The 19,444-nt window shown below is 37.0% G+C and overlaps 2 protein-coding genes across 3 annotated transcripts in view; both read left to right on the top strand.

Moving 5' to 3' along the window:
* Window positions 1-7,406: 7,406 nt before the first annotated feature.
* mrps33 (mitochondrial ribosomal protein S33) lies at window positions 7,407-10,225 on the top strand. Its single transcript, XM_041255237.1, has 3 exons — window positions 7,407-7,492; window positions 7,898-8,128; window positions 9,801-10,225. Exons 2-3 carry the CDS (start codon window positions 7,914-7,916, stop codon window positions 9,904-9,906), a joined length of 321 nt encoding a protein of 106 aa, XP_041111171.1. The 5' UTR covers window positions 7,407-7,492; window positions 7,898-7,913; the 3' UTR covers window positions 9,907-10,225.
* A 5,683-nt stretch (window positions 10,226-15,908) lies between these two features.
* The window catches only part of LOC121318501 (serine/threonine-protein kinase B-raf-like), a 55,913-nt gene continuing 52,377 nt past the window's right edge, over window positions 15,909-19,444 (top strand). Inside the window, exon 1 of one of the 2 annotated variants that reach the window (XM_041255236.1) lies at window positions 15,909-16,088. In XM_041255236.1, the coding sequence (XP_041111170.1) occupies window positions 15,927-16,088 (162 nt within the window). In that variant the 5' untranslated portion in view covers window positions 15,909-15,926. The remainder of the gene's footprint in view (window positions 16,089-19,444) is intronic. The other variant, XM_041255235.1, reaches the window with a different exon arrangement.

Here is a 19,444-nt window from a genome sequence, read left to right as displayed (position 1 = left end):
TGGGTGATGTCATTGTGACAACGTGAGCCTCATCTCTATAAACTACTTTCTTAAAGCCACATACTGCATCAGCATCCAAAAAGAAAAAAAAAATGCCATAGCTGGTTCAATTTTAATTAGCAGGTTCAAAAAATGGGTTTGCATTATTGATTTTCTTTGTGTGGTGTGATAAAAACAGGGCATCAAATATTTATATAGGCCTATAGGTCTACCAGTTCCAGCGAACATATGTTCTGTGTTGCTTATTTAATAGTCATGAAATATTGTTACAGTGTATTCATGAATGGTGTGTCAATACTGATCCCCGTTTCAAAAGTCTTTACACCCTTGTGAATTCTGGTTCGTTTAGATATGTGTTTTGTATCTCAAGAGGAACTTCACAAGTGAACTGAGTTTAGTTTACAATACCTGGTGAGGCAAAGAACAGCGTCAAAAACAATTTGATTACATACACTGTTAATACAATTGCTGATTAATACAGTTGTTAATATAATTCACCAGCATCCAATATTTTCCTGATGGTCCAACATGCCTCTTGTGTCTTTTGCATTGGACACTCATTAGCTATCTCCCACCATCAGTGATAGTTGGAGAGATGGAGTTCTGCCATCTTGCAATCCTAATGTCACATTTCCATTTGCCACTGGGACTGACTTGAAAGTGGTTCGAAATCAGACTTCGATCAAATCGATTTCCCCCACTCACGCTCATGGTGGACGTTAACAAAAGTGCCCAAAGTACTGAATGTGAGATGCAGGTTTTAACTGTTTTTACTGCAGAAAAAAAAGTTGTCTGAACATGAAACCTGCGAATATATTTTACTGTCAGGGAAATAATTCAGGATGGTGAATTAATGGATAAATAGCAACCATATAAAAATAAAAAACAAACAAAAAAAAAAAAACAATAACAACAATACAGACAGGTTATGTTTGACTTGTGTAATGCCTGATTTCAGATTGGATTGTTAATTGTGGATTGTTAATATGATTACATTTTTCAGTAACTTGTAACTGTAATGGTTCCTTTTTCAGTTAGGCAGCTGAATGTAGCAATGCATTACAGTTTAGGTGAAAACAACATTTAGTTACATTTAAATAAAGGAAAATGGAAATCAGAAAGCGCTTCAACAGTGAAAGTCAAACCCTTCACATGAACGTGTTTTTTCGGGTATAGCATCTTTCTAGGAAATGTTGTCAGAGGAGGGAACAACCTCTATGACCTACAGTGTGACCAAACTGAAAGAAGCTCAGTAAAATGTAAAATGTGCCTGAGAACTAACTATTTGTAACTAACTAGTTATTATAACTGCTTACTTTTTAAGAGTAACTTACCAAACATCTTATTGCATACTATGATGTCACAAACTATGACCTAGATGGAGAAAGTATAAAGCTGAATGGTTCTTTTCGATGTCCTACTTTGGCATTTTGAACTAACTGTTTTTGAGTCAGAACAGCTGTGGAGTGCCAGAAGTGCCAGAATGTGGTTGTTGCAGCATTTTGAGTTCTGAATTTCATTGATCACTTAGAAAGTGGAAATTAAAAAAAAAAAAATTTAATTGGTGATTGAATAATAGCTAAATAAGTGATGCATGGAGCCTGCTGAAAACTTTACCCAGATTGTAACAGTTTCACAGGGGAGTGTACAGATTCCAATCTTTGAACCTGCAAGAGGTATACTTTGACTTCTTCATATCTGTTAGTGTTGAACTCTGTCTCTCACACTCGTTTGTTGATGATTGTTATTTGATTAATGCTTAATGCTGTTTGCTACGATTACTTTTAAAAAATTCATATGGGAGTGTGGCAAAGTGGTTAACAGTGTGCAGGTGCAGGAGTCATGCAGTGTTCAATGAAAGGCATAGAATCCAAAGTGCAAGGAGGTTTGTTTTTATAACCCTGGTCTGGTGATCGTAAACAATAATTCCAGGCCATACACAGCAATGTGTATTGGATTGTTCTAAATAAAGGGTTTGCAGTCCCAAATAATAAACACAGTCAATTACACACACAATTTACAAACACGTTCACCACTCCTGGGTGCGTGGTGTAGTGCTTGTGGTGCAAATACAATCTGTATCATGATACAGGTAAAGTAATGTCCGGGTTAGTACTGGCCTCAGACAACAGCTCCAGAACGTGTTAGCTGTCTACTAATAACAAGTAACAAATTAGAGGCTTACAAACAAAACACTCACGGTACGATATATAAACACTGGTCCTTCCGGGTCTTCCTTAACCATAAACGAAGGAACAGATCACGTCGCTCCATCCCCTATTTGTACTGTTACTCATGACCCCTTGGTAATCGATTGCAGCCACTCCTCCAATCCGTGGCTGCCATATCTTTTCCGTTCTGGGTCCATGAGTTAGTGCACCAAAGCTCTGCCCCCTTTCCAGATGACCGACTTCTTTTTAACTCTGGGAATGAATTGTCAGGCCATCCAGTCCAGGGTACTATATTCCCTTTACTTAGCACCCTCACAGGTCAGGAGGGTAATTTACCACCAAGAATCATTCTATTTCTCACAGGGAGAATTATAATAAAGTTTGATTCAAAGACTTGAATTATTTTGCCATCTCCCCCGAACTGAGTGTTTTCTTACAAAATGTCTTGCAACCCTAAAACCCACTTTAAGCTCATTGCCTGAAAACTCGTGAGAAATTCACGAGCGTGCCAATGATGATGAATAGATACTCATTCTTATATACTGAACAACAACGGTTTTATAAGTACTTCAAATTTTACTGTGAGGTAATAAAGTTGGTGCTAACACATTTTATTTTATATTTAAGAAGCTTGTTGAAAACATTAGCCTTATAGGTGTTTCCTGTAAAAAAAAATATTAACAGATGTTTCCTTTTACTGTCATTTTGATTGTGTTTTTCTGATCTAAAACCAAACACATGTGTTATCCATACCCCCTTAGAGTTGTAGGCAGTAGCAATTAGGTCACCGTGACAATGTGGCTAGCAGAAAGCTTTAAGAAGGGAAGAATCTAACAGCAGCTTAAACTAACTAGGTAATGTAAACAAACTGGCAAACGAATGAATGGTTTTTGACAAAGCTCGGAAGACTAAACTATAGAAGAATGCAGTTAACATCCACCCCAGGATTAAACATTAACATGATTGTGCAACACTGCATCTTTAACAGCAATTAACTTATGAGGATTAATGCCCATTTTAGTTCAGATGCTGTAAATTTCAGGTATAGTTAGCTTCAATGTATTTTTCCTATTTTCTTAGTTGTATGATTTTCAATATAAAAGTCTGTATCTCCACCTAGTGGGAACTTTGGTTGTAACATGTTTATAATAATAATAATAATAATAATAATAATAATAATAATAATAATAAGTAGTCATTTTATATGACTAGTATTTTGTCATTTTAAGTAATGTACTAGCCTGTGAAATATAACCAATCTAACAGTTTTCTTAAAGTTAGCATATTACAAAGGTGTAACATTGTTTTTAATTCTGTAGTAATGTGAATGTTTATGTATATAATGCAGTTCAAGTTATGCCACTAGAGGTCAATAGCGCCCTACATACTTACCCTCTACCTAGGATACCGGGGTGGGGGAGTCGAGGAAGTCCTTAGAAAACACTAATGTGTAGGTTTCAACAGAGATTGTTCTAATAAAGACACTGTGATTAAAGTTATACTCTTGCATCTTGGATCTCGGGTTATTACAAATTCAGTGATAAACAAACCATTAAACGCGTTTCTTCAACTCATTGCCAGTAAATGGGACGCACGCATACAACCGAAATAACATACTTGCAAACAAACACATGCACATCTGTAAGAATACACTTTACATTAACAAATAAACACATCTTGAAGACAAAATTCGGCTCGGTGATACCAAGGGCCTGAGGTCGATGTTATTGCGATCTTGGATTTACAGGGTCGATTGCAGCCTACCAAAGTTAGTCCACTTGATGCGTCTAACTAGCGGATTAGACAGGTTTAGTCCACTTGTTTAGACTAAAGTTAGTACACTCGTTAATCCCGGTTGCAGTGTACCAAGGTAATCATCACAGGTGGATCATCCGCTAAATCAGACTAAACAAGATCCTGATTGCAGCGTGCCAAATTGGACTTGAGAGGATCCAGTTCAGGTGGACTAATTTAGTACTATGAAGTATAGTACGCTTGCTCGTCCAACGTGTGTACAGCACATTTTAACACGAAGACAGCGCCATTATGATCTGCAATGACGCCTAAAAACGAGTGAAGTGAATAGTGAAGCCTTTTGAACCTCAGTCTGAACCATTTGAAACATTTGGTTCAGTACGTCACAGAGTAAAATTGACAGTTGCACTATATAATGATATAATGTACCTTAATACATTCTTAATTCACTATATTAAGCAATTATTCATTTTCTTAGGTAGACAGCGAATGTATACGGTAGTTTAAATAAACTACTATAGCAATGTGGCACCCTTTTCCTTTTGTCTAAATATTATGGTTGAAAAACAAAGTGCTCTGAAGAGATTTGTTTCGTTTTATTCATTATTGTAAAAACTTTAATAACGTGCTGCACAATAAGATACGGTGTATAATGAAAAGCATACACGATTGATGTATTCAGTTTAACCTGGAATATCAGTGTAATGCGTATTTAATATAAACAACAAATGCAGAATTTAACGTTCAGTGTCAAGCAGCAATAGGCTACCGGCGAGTAAAAATAGTATGATCCGTGTGCGGAATGTGCATAAAAAAAGATAATTATATTGTGAATATAGGTGTACTTTTGCTTAAACGTGTTTGCCCGAATTACGCCTTATGTTATACAAACACTTATCATTTCATCATTAATATATTTATTATTTGCTTTTTTATACCTTTTCATATTTCTGACTGTGGCAGGCTGGCGAGTGGATAGAGGCCCAGAGACAGACTGCAGTTCAAAAAAATAAAAATTTTATTATAAATAAACAAAAATAAAGTGCACAAGGGCAAAATAACAGATACTCAAACATAAATAAAGCAAAAACAAAACTCACAAAAATAAAGTTTCCAGGCTGGGCAATGCCTTCACTGGATTTAGAAAATTCAAAAACCACAAAACAAACACCAACCTGCTTCCTCAGCTCCCTCTCCCAAATGAGAAGCAGAGGCCTCCTTTTATATCAGGTGGCTGGGCGCTGATTGATCGTTAATCAACCTAATCAACTAATCAACCCCAGCCACCTGAACATAATAAACCCAGGCAGGTAGGGGAAGTTAACCCCATCCCTGCCAATTTCTAAAGAGCAGAGCTTTGCTCTGTCACACTGACTTTATGAAATGCTAGTAATGACATTGTACTCTTGAATGTCCGAGTTTGTCGTTACACTTTAAATTGTGAATTTCCATCTGCATTTAATGGTTTATTATGGATCAGTCCTCCCCTTATGAACAAACATATATTTTTAATATATGGTAGAAAAGTAGGATCCTTATACTTTTCATGTATAGAAATTGGCCCCCTTTTATATATTTAAAATATATGGGAAATACAGTACTGTGCAAACGTTCTAGGCAGGTGTGAAAAAATGCTGTGAAGTAAGAATACTTTCAAAAATAGACATGTTAATAGTTTATATTGATCAATTAACCAAATGCAAACTGAGTGAACAGAAGAAAAATCTACATCAAATCAATATTTGGTGTGACCACCCTTTGCCTTCAAAACAGCATCAATTCTTCTAGGTACACTTGCACACAATTTTTGAAGGAACTCGGCAGGTAGGTTGGCCCAAACATCTTGGAGAACTAACCACAGTTCTCCTGTGGATTTAGGCAGCCTCAGTTGCTTCTCTCTCTTCATGTAATCCCAGACAGACTCGATGATGTTGAGATCAGGGCTCTGTAGGGGCCATACCATCACTTCCAGGACTCCTTTTCTTCTTTACGCTGAAGATAGTTCTTAATGACTTTCGCTGTATGTTTGGGGATGTTGTCATGCTGCAAAATAAATTTGGGGCCAATCAGATGCCTCCCTGATGGTATTGCATGATGGATAAGTATCTGCCTGTACTTCTCAGCATTGAGGAGACCATTAATTCTGACCAAATCCCCAACTCCATTTGCAGAAATGCAGCCCCAAACTTGCAAGGAACCTCCACCATGCTTCACTGTTGCCTGCAGACGCTCATTCGTGTACCGGTCTCCAGCCCTTTGGCGAACAAACTGCCTTCTGCTACAGCCAAATATTTCAAATTTTGACTCATCAGTCCAGAGCACCTGCTGCCATTTTTCTGCACCCGTTCCTGTGTTTTTGTGCATAGTTGAGTCGCTTGGCCTTGTTTCCACGTCGGAGGTATGGCTTTTTGGCCGCAAGTCTTCCACGAAGGTTACTTCTGACCAGACTTCTCCAGACAATAGATGAGTGTACCAGGGTCCCACTGTTTTCTGCTAATTCTGAGCTGATGACATTGCTGGACATCTTCCGATTGCGAAGGGAAGTAAGCATGTTGTGTCTTTCATCTGCTGCAGTAAGTTTCCTTGGCCGACCACTGCGTCTACGGTCCTCAACGTTGCCTGTTTCTTTGTGCTTCTTCAAAAGAGCTTGGACAGCACATCTGGAAACCCCTGTCTGCCTGGGAGAGACCTTGCTGATGCAGTATAACTACTTTGTGTCTTGTTGCTGTGCTCAGTCTTGCCATGGTGTATGACTTTTGACAGTAAACTGTCTTCAGCAACCTCACCTTGTTAGCTGAGTTTGGCTGTTCCTCACCCAGTTTTATTCCTCCTACACAGCTGTTTCTGTTTCAGTTAATGCTTGTGTTTCAACCTACATATTGAATTGATGATCATTAGCACCTGTTTGGTATAATTGTTTAATCATACACCTGACTATATGCCTACAAAATCCCTGACTTTGTGCAAGTGTACGTAGAAGAACTGATGCTGTTTTGAAGGCAAAGGGTGGTCACACCAAATATGGATTTGATTTAGATTTTTCTTCTGTTCACTCACTTTGCATTTAGTTAATTGATAAATAAAAACTATTAACATGTCTATTTTTGAAAGCATTCTTACTTTACAGCATTTTTTCACACCTACCTAAAACGTTTGCACAGTACTGTATATCCCATATATTTTAAATATATAAAAGGGGGCCAAAATGTATGTAATATATATATATATATACCGGTCTAACTTGTTCCACTTCTTCAGGTCAGCTAAACCAATTCTTAGTATTAGCTGTTTGGTATGTAACTTAGTACAGAATTGCAGGATTTGCTGGACCCCATTTTAGTTCATTTCATGTAATGCGGACTGAGTCACTGGTACGTTGCAATCGACCCGTAAAGATTGTCTGGGTACAAAGCGAGCCAATGGACTGTAGGATTGTGATACCCGGAACTATATACTATGACACCTTATCTGGGGCGGAACCAAAAACAAGAAGGCACTTGTTTTTACCAGAGCAGATTTAGCGGTCGAACCTCTACCAGTGAGCTTGAATAAAAAGGTCAATTGTTGTGAGTAACGATATTGTCTTATTTCTTACAATATGATTTTATTTTATCACTATCACAGAAAAAAATACGATAAGTGTGTCAATTTATTTTCGTAAGAAAAGCACGATAGAGATCGAATGCATAAAAAATGAAGGGGCTGGACACGTGAAAATGTATTCTTGATTGTCCCCATTGAAAATATTCGAATTTACATTTTTAAAACTATGGCAACATTACAAACAAAAAAGGTTTACATGTTTTAAAAAAATATTTAAACCTCAGAAAATCAAAACCAGAAAATATGAGAACGTATTCTTATATAATGACCGCGGTATTATTGTTTCTAACTATTATTATTATTATTATTATTATTATTATTATTATTATCTAAGTAATCCCGTCTCCTTGTTTATCTGTCCTGCTCAGCTCAGCACGGAGTGAGATGTCGACCCTCTCGAGCTATGCTGTTCGCATGGCTCGCCTGAGCGCACGCATTTTTGGTGAAGTGGCACGGCCCACGGATAGCAAGTCGATGAAGGTGGTCGAGCTGTTCAGAGAGCAGCCCATGGCACTGAAGAAGGAGGTGTACGACTGGTATCCACAGCACAAAACTTATTACGCACTGACCAGAAAACTTAGATTCTTGGGGCTGTTCAGGTAGGAATTAGGGTGTTGAAATAATGAGTTGACAGAGACATGTGAAGATGAGTTAACTTTGAGAAACAAATTAAAAAATCTAAACCTGTATGGATATTGCGCAGGAGCCCACCTTTTGAGTTTGTTTTCTAGCTAGTGGTTGCTGTGATGGCTTATGAACAGTTTGATCGATCGTTAATTAAAAAAAAAAAGTCTCTTTGCAATTGCCACTGGCAGTAAGACATAAATCCTCAGTGGAATCCCTTTTATTATCCACTGTCTACAAAACGCAGCTTAAATACTTTAATAGCACAACGTCCTTGATGGAGCACATTAAAAGGAGTTTGATGGTTAAGGGTACATGTTTTACATTATTACTTAATTTATTTAGTCCCTCCATAATTAGATGAGTCGCCAAATGGCCAAGGTCTTTTAAAGAAGTCACTACACACAGCTACCTCCACGTCTTCTGCATGCAGTCTATGAGCTAGCCTGCCTTATCCCAGAAAATGTCAAACTTTGGGGTTTCTTACACTGCCACTGTTTAGGTTTAGCTCTGGAGCAAAAATAAAGTGACTATAAAAAGAATGTCAAAAATATCATATTTTATACACATGCTGCTTTTCGTTCTCTTGTTCTACATTTGATTTTACATTTGTAATGATTACATTATTTACATTACAGGCATTTCTGCCAAAGTTCCTACCTTAAAAACAACAACAAAAAACCCCCACCTTTGTATGCTTTTATATGTATGCACATTACTCGGTTAATGTTATAGCACTGAATTACAAGCTCCAAGAGCAAAAATCTGTATTGATGAGTATATACTGTATTCAAATTTACGACTCACTTTTTCTTCTCAAAAACAGACTAAAATTTGAGTATTGTGATGCGTGTTTGCTGCCTAAGTACAAACAAAGGAATGTGACTGAGAAAAGACAAATAAAACATTACTGCCCAATTTCGAGTAATCCATGACATACAGGCAGCTGTTGTCAAAGAAGCGGGGTTCATTGTAAGAGAGATGTGTTATTGTTACAGTCATTTTAATTTAAATTGGGGGGGGGGGGGATAAATAAAAATAATAATTGGTAACTAAATAAAAAAAAAAAAACCTTTACAGCCATCCGGTACGTTTCAGTTGTTTTATTTAAAAAAATAAACCGAACAAAAAAAATATCCTATGTCTTCTTTTAGACCTAACTAAATGTTTGTATAATTTATACCCCTAATTAAATCAGGACGGCTTTGCCGTTTACCTGCAAACTTCCTTCCTTTGTTCCACAGTTACTTCTTCTCACTGCATAGTCTATGCTCCTGCTTGCTCCTCTCCTATTAAACAAAGAGCTGCAACATCACAGACCTTTTATACCCCACCTATAATTGATTAACACAGTTTAATTTGTTTACCGTCACCTGGTTACCTTGTAAATTTCTAACCCCAGGTGATGCTCTGATCGCTATAGACCGATGACCTCTAGTGGTCAGTAGGTTGGTACTGCAGTCTGTTTTACCCACTTCTTTTATAGGAGAATAATGGTTTACTCTGTCATAAGCTAACACACTTCTCTTCAGTTACTTAGCCACTATAGCCCGGTGTGTGTGTGTGTGTGTATATATATATATATATATATATATATATATATATATATATATATATGACACACACACACTTTTCTTTTTTAAACAGAGATGAACATGAAGATTTCAAAGAGGAGATGAGAAGACTCAGAAAGCTTCGCGGGAAGGGGAAGCCAAAGAAGGGAGAGGGAAAGAGAGCTATGAAGAAGAAATAACATGGATATTATATTGAAATTGGGCCCCTGAGATTCAAATTTGGGGATATGGACCCTAGAATTACAGTCATGAGGCTGTGTTGAAATACCATTCTGCATCAATGGCCTACAAGTGGTTTGATCAAAAGATTCAAGCTTGGACAAATATGCAACAGAACATTTCATTGAATTTATTCAGTGGCAAAAATGATTGTTTGTGTTTGGCATTTATACATTAGTATACCAAAAATGGTATTATAAAAGAAAACAGCCCTTTGTAAGCCACCAGGTTATATGTAATGTAAAAGCTAACCGCTGAAATAAAATATATTCTACAGCATTGAAGAGTGTTTCATTTGTTTTTAAATTGGTGGGCTTTTTTGGTGTTTGGTTTCTTCCCCTGAGATTTCTTTCATTATAACCTGTGCTATATTCTGCATTTTGTTCAGCCAAAAAAAAAAAAAAAAGGAATATTGTAACATTCATCTAAATTTTGAAATAAGATTCAAAAGCACTGCTTTGTAATGTAACATTAAAGCACTGTAGCTTGAAAGTTATTTTTGCACTTACTGCTGCTAATATCTCCTAAACCATTAAGATAGCTTCCAATTTTCATATTTTACGCTACCCAATGCTTGGAGATATTGGTTTTATACTGGATACACTGGTGTATTCTGTGATTATCTCGCTCAAGTTAGATTGTGGGTGTCATACAAGAAAAATGACTCATTTCCTGTAAGTTTTTTTCCAAACCTGCCAGAGTTCCAAAATCATTTTAGGTAGTGACCTCGTAGTTGCAGGATTATAATAACTCTTCTTGCTTAGTATTGTTGACCATGAAATTGCCATATTGAGGTCATGTGACTTTTGAAGTTATACTTTGAGTTATTGTCTTATTCTTTATAGTTGGTACAGTTGTATTGCACAAGCCTCTCAATTCAAGTTCCGTTATAGGTGGTGGGCAGTGAATGTTAACTGTTTTAGTTCCACATTGTCCTTAACCTCTAAATGTATTGGTGATCTTTTTCACATGTATAATCATTGAGTGGTTCTGAGTTCTCATGCTCCAATATTTCATTTTAATAATTGTCTATCACACTCCACCTGGCATTATCGGAATATGTAAAAACGTCATTGACAGCTTCTTTTGAGTGCTTCCTGATTCCTAAGAGATCACATAATGCCGTGACCTTTCAACTGCGGTGCATTGCAAAACCCGGAGCAGTTTCAGTAGCTGTCAGCGGCAACCTTAAATACAATTCAAATTACAAAGTGCCAGGCAGCAGCCACAGAGTTGACTAACTTATGTCGCCATAAAGACACTGCACAATTGAAAAATGAATTTTAAAAAATCCAAAAGCATGTTACCAATTGCAGTCACTTCATTTTTTTTTTTTAACTTCCAATTGCCAAGGAACATGGCAACAATCTTTCAATGTATTATTTAATTGATGCAGGAAGCTATGGAGGGTAATTATTCATTTAAATTAATTATTTTCTTCCAGGGGGTGAGGCGAGGGAAAACATTTATAGGTATACAATAACCAACACCTACAAAATACTGTCTGAAGCACCAAATTAGGTTTTGCTTTCAGAAGCTAGTCAATTTAAAATCTAGTCTTAGCTGTGTAGCAGGAATCACTCAAAAAAGAGAGTCCAAAAGCATCTTGCAATTTTTTTTAACCTAGTTTACTACCAGATATAATGTTTTGAGGTGAAAATACATGTTTTCTAGACTGTGTTTCAAAACTGCACATTTGAGACCTATATAATGAATGTTGGATCTGTTTTGTTAGCTACAATTACTATAACAGTAGCATAATCTGGGAATATGCAGGTATTCAAGTATCCCAAGGCTCTCTGTGCTGGAAAGAGTGTCCTTTTCAGAGGAAAAGGCTAGTTCAGCCAACATTTCTTTACAGACATTGCCATCTAGTTATCTGCCTACCAGTATGTGACTGGTGTGGGTAAGAATAGAAGGTGCTCCCAGGGAAAGTCCAGGTGCTCCGGGTGGCTGTGTTGGCTGATAGCTTCAGCTCCTGTGGTCTCCATCTGCCAAAACAAAAACAAAACAACGCAGCTCTCCAGCTGGATTATGTGTCAGCGTAAGGGGCTGTATGCGTCCCCTTTGTACTGCTAAACTGCTCCCTGTGATCAGTGCGGCACCACACTATCCAATCACAGCTCACTACACAGCTGATCACAATAGAGTCGTTGAGCAGTCTTACAGCTACATCCTTTCCCCAAGATGGCAGACTTCCGGTTCCTTCCAACCATCGATTTGGCTCATCCCTGTGAATGCGTACCACCAGCCTTACTTGGTACCTTTCCTGGTCGGGAGGTAGATTTGCAGCTCAGATTCCTTCTCTCCTGTTCACACTGCCATTTTGCAAACACATTTTTAGTTTTGCTTACTGGTATAAAAACATTTAGGTAGATCTAGACTTTATTACATACAGTATGTCTATGGCTGGCAATTAGAACTGAAGAACATCCCCTGAACACACAGTCAAAGCAAATAAAACACAATATTTGAGTAATTGCAATAAGAACCACTAATAACAAATTGCAAATATTATAAAAATGTAAGGGAACAGGAAAAAATAAGAACATTGATTTTGAAGCCTCTTTAGGTTGCAGTTAATAATTAAGGCATCCTCTTTTTTGTTTACAACTAAATACATTAGTGATACTATTCAGTTAATATATACAATATTAATCAGGAAGAACTCCCCACACTCAGCCAGGAAGCAAGCAAGTCAGTGGTAAAGTTACAGTACTAATGAACAAAACAACAGACACACACACACACACCGGTTTCTTGAAATGTGATTAACTATATTTAATTAACTATTAATAATAATAATAATAATAATAATAATAATAATAATAATAATAATAATAATACTTTACAAATTAAAAGATTTTTTTAACTGAACCAATAAACTTCCAACACAGGTACAGGTGCCTGAGTCATTGAAGGACTAATAACCAGGGTTAACAAAAAGTCTTACCTTTCATTAACATCCCAGCTATCTAGTAAGTTTCTGTAGCTCTTTTAGTTTTTGTTTGTGGTTGTGTATGTCACAGTATCACTTGTGCTTTTGTTATTTTCACTAGTTTAACAGAGTTGTCCCCACTGATAATCTTTTCCAGGATAAAATACCCAGCACGGAGTGTACACTGTTAGCAAGTCCATCCTTGATTTGTAGCAAAGAAAAAATTTAATCTTAAACCCAGTTTTTAATGAACAGTTTTCTCTATATTAGGATGCTGACAGCTTAACAACTATCAATTAACATTTACAGGGTGGTAGTGATTTGAAAAATAACAACTGAAAGGTTCAAGCTTTAACCATACTGTGCATATATATATATATATATATATATATATATATATATATATATATATATATATATATATATATATATATAATTATATGCTAAAGTATATATTCAGCACCTTTAATAGGCCTATTTCTACTACAACTAGGGCCAAACATTATTTATCTGCATAAGAAAATGTACAGCAATAACTAACACTGAATCATTACCCCCCAAAATGTGGAGTTACAATACATACAGCATATCCTACATACATTCACTAATACATTCATTAGAGAACTGCTCATCCAGCTGTGAATATAACTTGTCAACTAAAGACATTCTTTGGTACAAATTGTACTCTTAAGTGCCGAATTAAATTATATAAAAATATATATATACCTGGAGAAACACTTCTCTGTAAAACTTAGAAAGAACATTCTTCAGCACAAGTTATTGAGATTGTGCAAATATGGGTCTACTCACATAAGGAGAGGTCTGTCCTGATTCAGAAAACTGTTTGACTTGTAAAATGTTACTAGTGCTGTTAAAAAAAAAAAAAAAAACATACCTGACTGTACCAAGACAAAGCCAAACTGTTTAGGAGAAATAACATGATTTTCTTCAGCATTATTGCTCAGAGATTGTCAACTTACCTATTAAAAAACTGCTTTATTGACACTTTAGTACAAAAAGAGGGCAGCCCATGTTTCCCAGGATGCTTAGAACACATCAGCGTGATCTGGCAACAAATTCAATCAGCTAAAAAGGAGAGGAAGGAGCTCCATGTGACATTCCTGGATTTGGCTAATACATATGGCTCAGTGCCACATGAACTGATTTTTTTCAGTGTACCAAATTTAGTGAAATCCTACTTTGGAGATTTGCAATTTTGTTTTTCAACTTCAGAATTCAGCACTACATGGCAATGCCTAGAAGTTGGAATAATGGCAGGATGCACCAGGCTTTTACCAAGGCAATGGAAGTAATTATTAGGACATCAAAATGGGTAGTGGGAGGAGAACGCTTGGCTTCTGGAATGCAACTACCACCAATTCGAGTATACATGGATGACATGACAACCTTGACTACAACAGTAGCCTGCACTAATCGGTTATTGGGCAAATTAACCAATAACATCGAATGCACACAAATGCAATTCCAGTCCACTAAATCAAGCAACTTTAAAATTAAAATTAAAAGGTAAAGTAGTTGATAAAAGGTTCTACATTAATGGTGAGGCAATACCAACAGTGTCTGAGAAGCCAGTGAAAAGTCTTGGAAGATTGTACGACAAGGATCTAAAGGACACAGTTCATATGGGAGAAGTTAGACAACAAGCAGCGGAAGGGTTGAAGAGCATAGACAGCAGCGCTTTACCGGGCAAACTGAAACTCTGGTGCTTTCAATTTGGTCAAGCCAAGTACAAGGTTGTCCTGGAAGAAAACTTGCTTCCTTCTGCTCTGACAATGTTCCCCAACTCTGAGGATTGGTTTTTCTAGCAGGACAATGCTCCATGCCACACAGCCAGGTCAATCAAGGTGTGGATGGAGGACCACCAGATCAAGACCCTGTCATGGCCAGCCCAATCTCCAGACCTGAACCCCATTGAAAACCTCTGGAATGTGATCAAGAGGAAGATGGATGGTCACAAGCCATCAAACAAAGCCGAGCTGCTTGAATTTTTGCGCCAGGAGTGGCATAAAGTCACCCAACATCAATGTGAAAGACTGGTGGCCTGCATGCCAAGACGCATGAAAGCTGTGCTTGAAAATCAGGATTATTCCACCAAATATTGATTTCTGAACTCTTCCTAAGTTAAAACATTAGTACTGTGTTGTTTAAAAATGAATATGAACTTATTTTCTTTGCATTATTCGAGGTCTGACAACACTGCATCTTTTTTGTTAGTTTGACCAGTTGTCATTTTCTGCAAATAAATGCTCTAAATGACAATATTTTTATTTGGAATTTGGGAGAAATGTTGTCAGTAGTTTATAGAATAAAACAAAAATGTTCATTTTACCCAAACGCATACCTATAAATAGTAAAACCAGAGAAACTGATAATTTTGCAGTGGACTCTTAATTTTTTCCAGAGCTGTGTATCTATCTATCTATCTATCTATCTATCTATCTATCTATCTATCTATCTATATATATAACAATAATAATTATAAATGTTCAGAGTTTCACTATAAAAAGCTCAAATTTAAACTAGCTTGGGTCTTTATTTAATATGCTATTATTATTATTATTATTATTATTATTATTATTATTATTATTAATTAGTGGGAAGGAGGCTTAACCTTATTGTTAATTTTCTGTTCACGTTACCGATACACATGTGAATAATAACCTGATGTAGAAATAAAGCAACTGTTTTGACGATTGAACTTGCCGCTACGTTGACTGCATAACAAAACACCTGTTACTTTACTCCGACTTTATCCCCAACCTAAGATAACCCTAAACGATGCAGATTTATTTTAGCAAGGTCAATATTAGTAAATCGGTAAAACATACCAATAGTTGCTAATAAACACATGTAATGGTGGCATAAAATACGTAATCACTGCGTGCTACCCAAAATCCTAACCCCGTACACCCCTGAGCCCAGTCTCAGTCTGAAGGAGGTCTCTCTCTCTCTCTGTCTCCCCCTCCCGTTTCTCCTTTATTTCTTTTCTGTATTTTTCTTCTCAGTATCTCGCAGTTTAAAATGGCGGCGTTGAGTAGCGCCGAGTCCCCACAGCCAGTCTTCAACGGAGACGCCATGGACCGGGACCTGGACCGGGAGCGGGGGCTGACCGAACTGGGGATGGGGCTTGAATCCATTGGCTCTGGGGGGATCCCTGGGGGAAACCAGGACATCCCGGAGGAGGTATGCGCTGGGTGACAGAATAGAGGGGTGTAGGGGCAGTCGGGATCTGAGCGCAGTTTGCTCAATGTAAATCTGCAGGAAACACCGGCTGTAAATATGGATCTTGGGGGGGGTGGGGGGGAGGATGCAATGCAGGGAGCAAAACGATGCACAAAGATGCAAATTCACCTCTTGCAATTGTGGGTTTACAGGAAAGCCAGATTTATATTGACAACATGTGTTTTGCAAACGATGCTGTTATTCCCTTCGCCTTTTTTCATACAGTTTCACAGTTTAATGTTTATTAGTAAATAGGAGGCCTGCATTTTTTTTTTTTATTATTATTTATTTATTTTTTTATTTTTTTGGCATAGCTTGCTGCAGATTTTCTGACACGGGGTTATTTTGTGTCCAAGTTTAAATACAGTTTTAATAATGCACTGTGATTTTTCGTTTTCTTTATTTGCATTTAATAATAATGACGTCGGGATTTTTACAGATAGATTATTTAAATTTGCTATGATTCTGGGTTGCCAATGTTTATATTTTGTGTCTCATTTATTAATATACATAAAAACAATTTTTTGTTTAAAGCAATCTAGGTCTTTGTGAAAATAACAATTTTGAATAGTTTATAATTGAGTTGCTCTTAGGTATGGTTGAACTGTATTATTTACATTGCCTTTTGAAATATTAATAACACGGTCCGGCAGAATAATGCATAATTATTATGGTGTGTATTCAATTTGTGTTCGTCGTGGCAGTCGGGATTTTTTTTCTATGTATTTATTTATTTATTTAGATCCGGGGAGGTTTGTCTGATTCGTAAGAAAGGAGATTTTTTGTTGATAAATGTGTTTAACAGCTAAGAACAGCGTTTGTTTTGTTTTCCTGCATTATTGTTATGCTGCCGTGCAAATATTGCTTTTACTGACAAGGCGCATATGTGTGACATCACAATTTTTACTGTTTTTACAAAATGTTTTCAGGTACTTAATAGTTCGTAGTTGTCCCAATACTACTACGACTACTAAATTTGAGGCGGAATGTTGATTATGACATCACAATAGTAACCAAAGGCAACATAATGTATGCAAAGCCCTTTCTTTTTTCTTTTGCATTAAAATAATTTCTCATACACCTTTCCTGACATTTAGACCAGTCAAGCATGTTAAAATGACTACTATTAATAATACTAATAATTGTGGTGGTAGGTTTAAATTATTAAAATATTAACAAGTGTGTGGCAACACAATGTCACAACATATGTAGTCATTTGTAAATGTAAGGAGTTAAACTTGGTTATTTATGTTGTGTGAAGGAGTTTGCAGTAAGTGAACATTGGGCCGTCAGGATTTGAATAGGAGTACAATATTTGCATTGTACTGTATTTAAACAGCAAGTATGCACTGTAACAACCTGCTGGCATGGTACAGAACTGCTGTAATCCGAGTATTGAATAGAACTCCAAGTTTGGGGACTGATACACACACACAACAGTAACTGGGTGTTTGGATTGATTCAGCAAAACTATTTATAGCATCTTAAAAATTATACTTTCTGAGGAAATTGACACCTGGAAGATTGGTTTAAAAAGTAGTTTAGACTTATTTTAAAATATTGTTGCCATGTAAGCCTGTTTAATATTTCAGACACACAGTATAGGTGGTTTCTGTGCAATGTAGTCAGTATAACAGAAACCCCTGTGAGGGGCAGTAAAGGGGTAGGGGAGCTTGTCCCTGCAGCTGAAAAAGCTTTTGGGAAATGTAAACCAGCAAACTTCTGAGTGGACAGTGCACTAAAAACCATGGAAGAATGTACGGAGTAAACAGGCACCAGTACATTTTAATTTTGTTTTGAGAATGATGTTCTGTTTAATTATTAATTTCAGAATTTCTAAATATTAATGTTTAATTTAGCAATGTTAAGTCACCTTGTATATTTATTAAGACACAGTGCCCCATAAGTGTTAAGTTTTACACTGAAGGGCTTGGTGCACAATACTTAAATAGAAACATGGCTGATTATCCAGTTTATTTACATTCCTTAAATTAAGTCTGTGGCACACAAGCTTCCTCTAACTTGGCACTGTCTCACTCTTTTAGCCAAACATACATGCTTCTCACATGAACTAACAGTTTAAAGCAAAAGCCTGGCATATAGTGCTGATTAATAAAGCATTGGATCAAAATGAACAGCTTGTTACTGACGCTTTCATCCGAGTTTCTCTGGATTGAACCTTTGGCCCAAATGTTGGTAAAATGTTTCTTCATCTCGGCTGCGATCTGGCTCGTTGTGGCTCAAGGAACAAAAATATGGCTGAACAAAATAAACAGAAATGTTCCTTGCGAAAGTGAAACCTTCACTCAAGCATGGCTGTTTTGTTATTATTTCAGCTCACGATGCCGGGTTAACCAGGGTACGACCCTGGTACATGGCTTCACAGCACACAGGTAGCCAGGATCCAGGTCTTGACCTGGATACGAGTGCCAGTATGAAAGGGGCTTTAGACAGTCTTACTGTTACCATTAGATGAGTGCTAATCAGAGTCAGTGAAAACCAGCAGTCATCAAATATTCTAGTAAGGTTGAAGAAGGTGTTTGGGGACAAAAGATTTCAGCTGTTGTTGTTTTCCACCGCTGTGAAGTAGTTGCTTTGTAAATGCTAAAGACTATAACCCGTTAACTGCGCATTTAGCGACTGCTCAACATCACCGTGGTAGTTATAAAAGCAGGACTGTGTGCAGAGAAAGTATTATCCACCCCTTTTGAAAAACATACATAGCCTGTCCAAAAAGGTACTGTTTTAAGACCTACAGGTGACGTTTATGGCTTTGCGTGCAGTGTGGTTATGAAGCCAATTGACAACTAAACAGTGATGGTGGTATAATTCGTTACACAACCTTCATTTGGGTTTCAATCTGTTCTCTGTTCAATGGGATTACCATTTGCTTCAATTATAGTATCACTTCTTGGCGTGATGTTTTAAACCCCACATGAGAGTACTGTCACTGCAAGGGCCTCATGGCAGGGCTGAATTCGGTTAAGGCTGTAGTTGCTTCATAACTGTTGTTAGCACAATAAAGTTTTGCCAAGGTCACTAACCTGCCCGTCGGTACATGAATAAATGTATTTTATATGGTGCAGAACGATTGGGGAAACATAGCGACCACTATCAACCACAATGGAAGTTGTGTGGAGCACATCATGTGGCAACTACCAGATAGCAGTGCTCTCTTACCATTGATGGTTTGACCGTAACTTCATAACCACTCGGTATAGAAAATGTACAGTAGTATTTAAACATTTTAGGCAGTTTGCATCCAGCGTTTTATATTATTGACAATAAAGCAGTTGGTAAAGAATTTTCATACCAGT

The sequence above is a fragment of the Polyodon spathula genome, chromosome 7 (assembly GCF_017654505.1).
Source record: "Polyodon spathula isolate WHYD16114869_AA chromosome 7, ASM1765450v1, whole genome shotgun sequence".
Classification (NCBI taxonomy): Eukaryota; Metazoa; Chordata; class Actinopteri; order Acipenseriformes; family Polyodontidae; genus Polyodon; species Polyodon spathula.
This window is presented reverse-complemented; position numbering and strand designations above follow the sequence as displayed.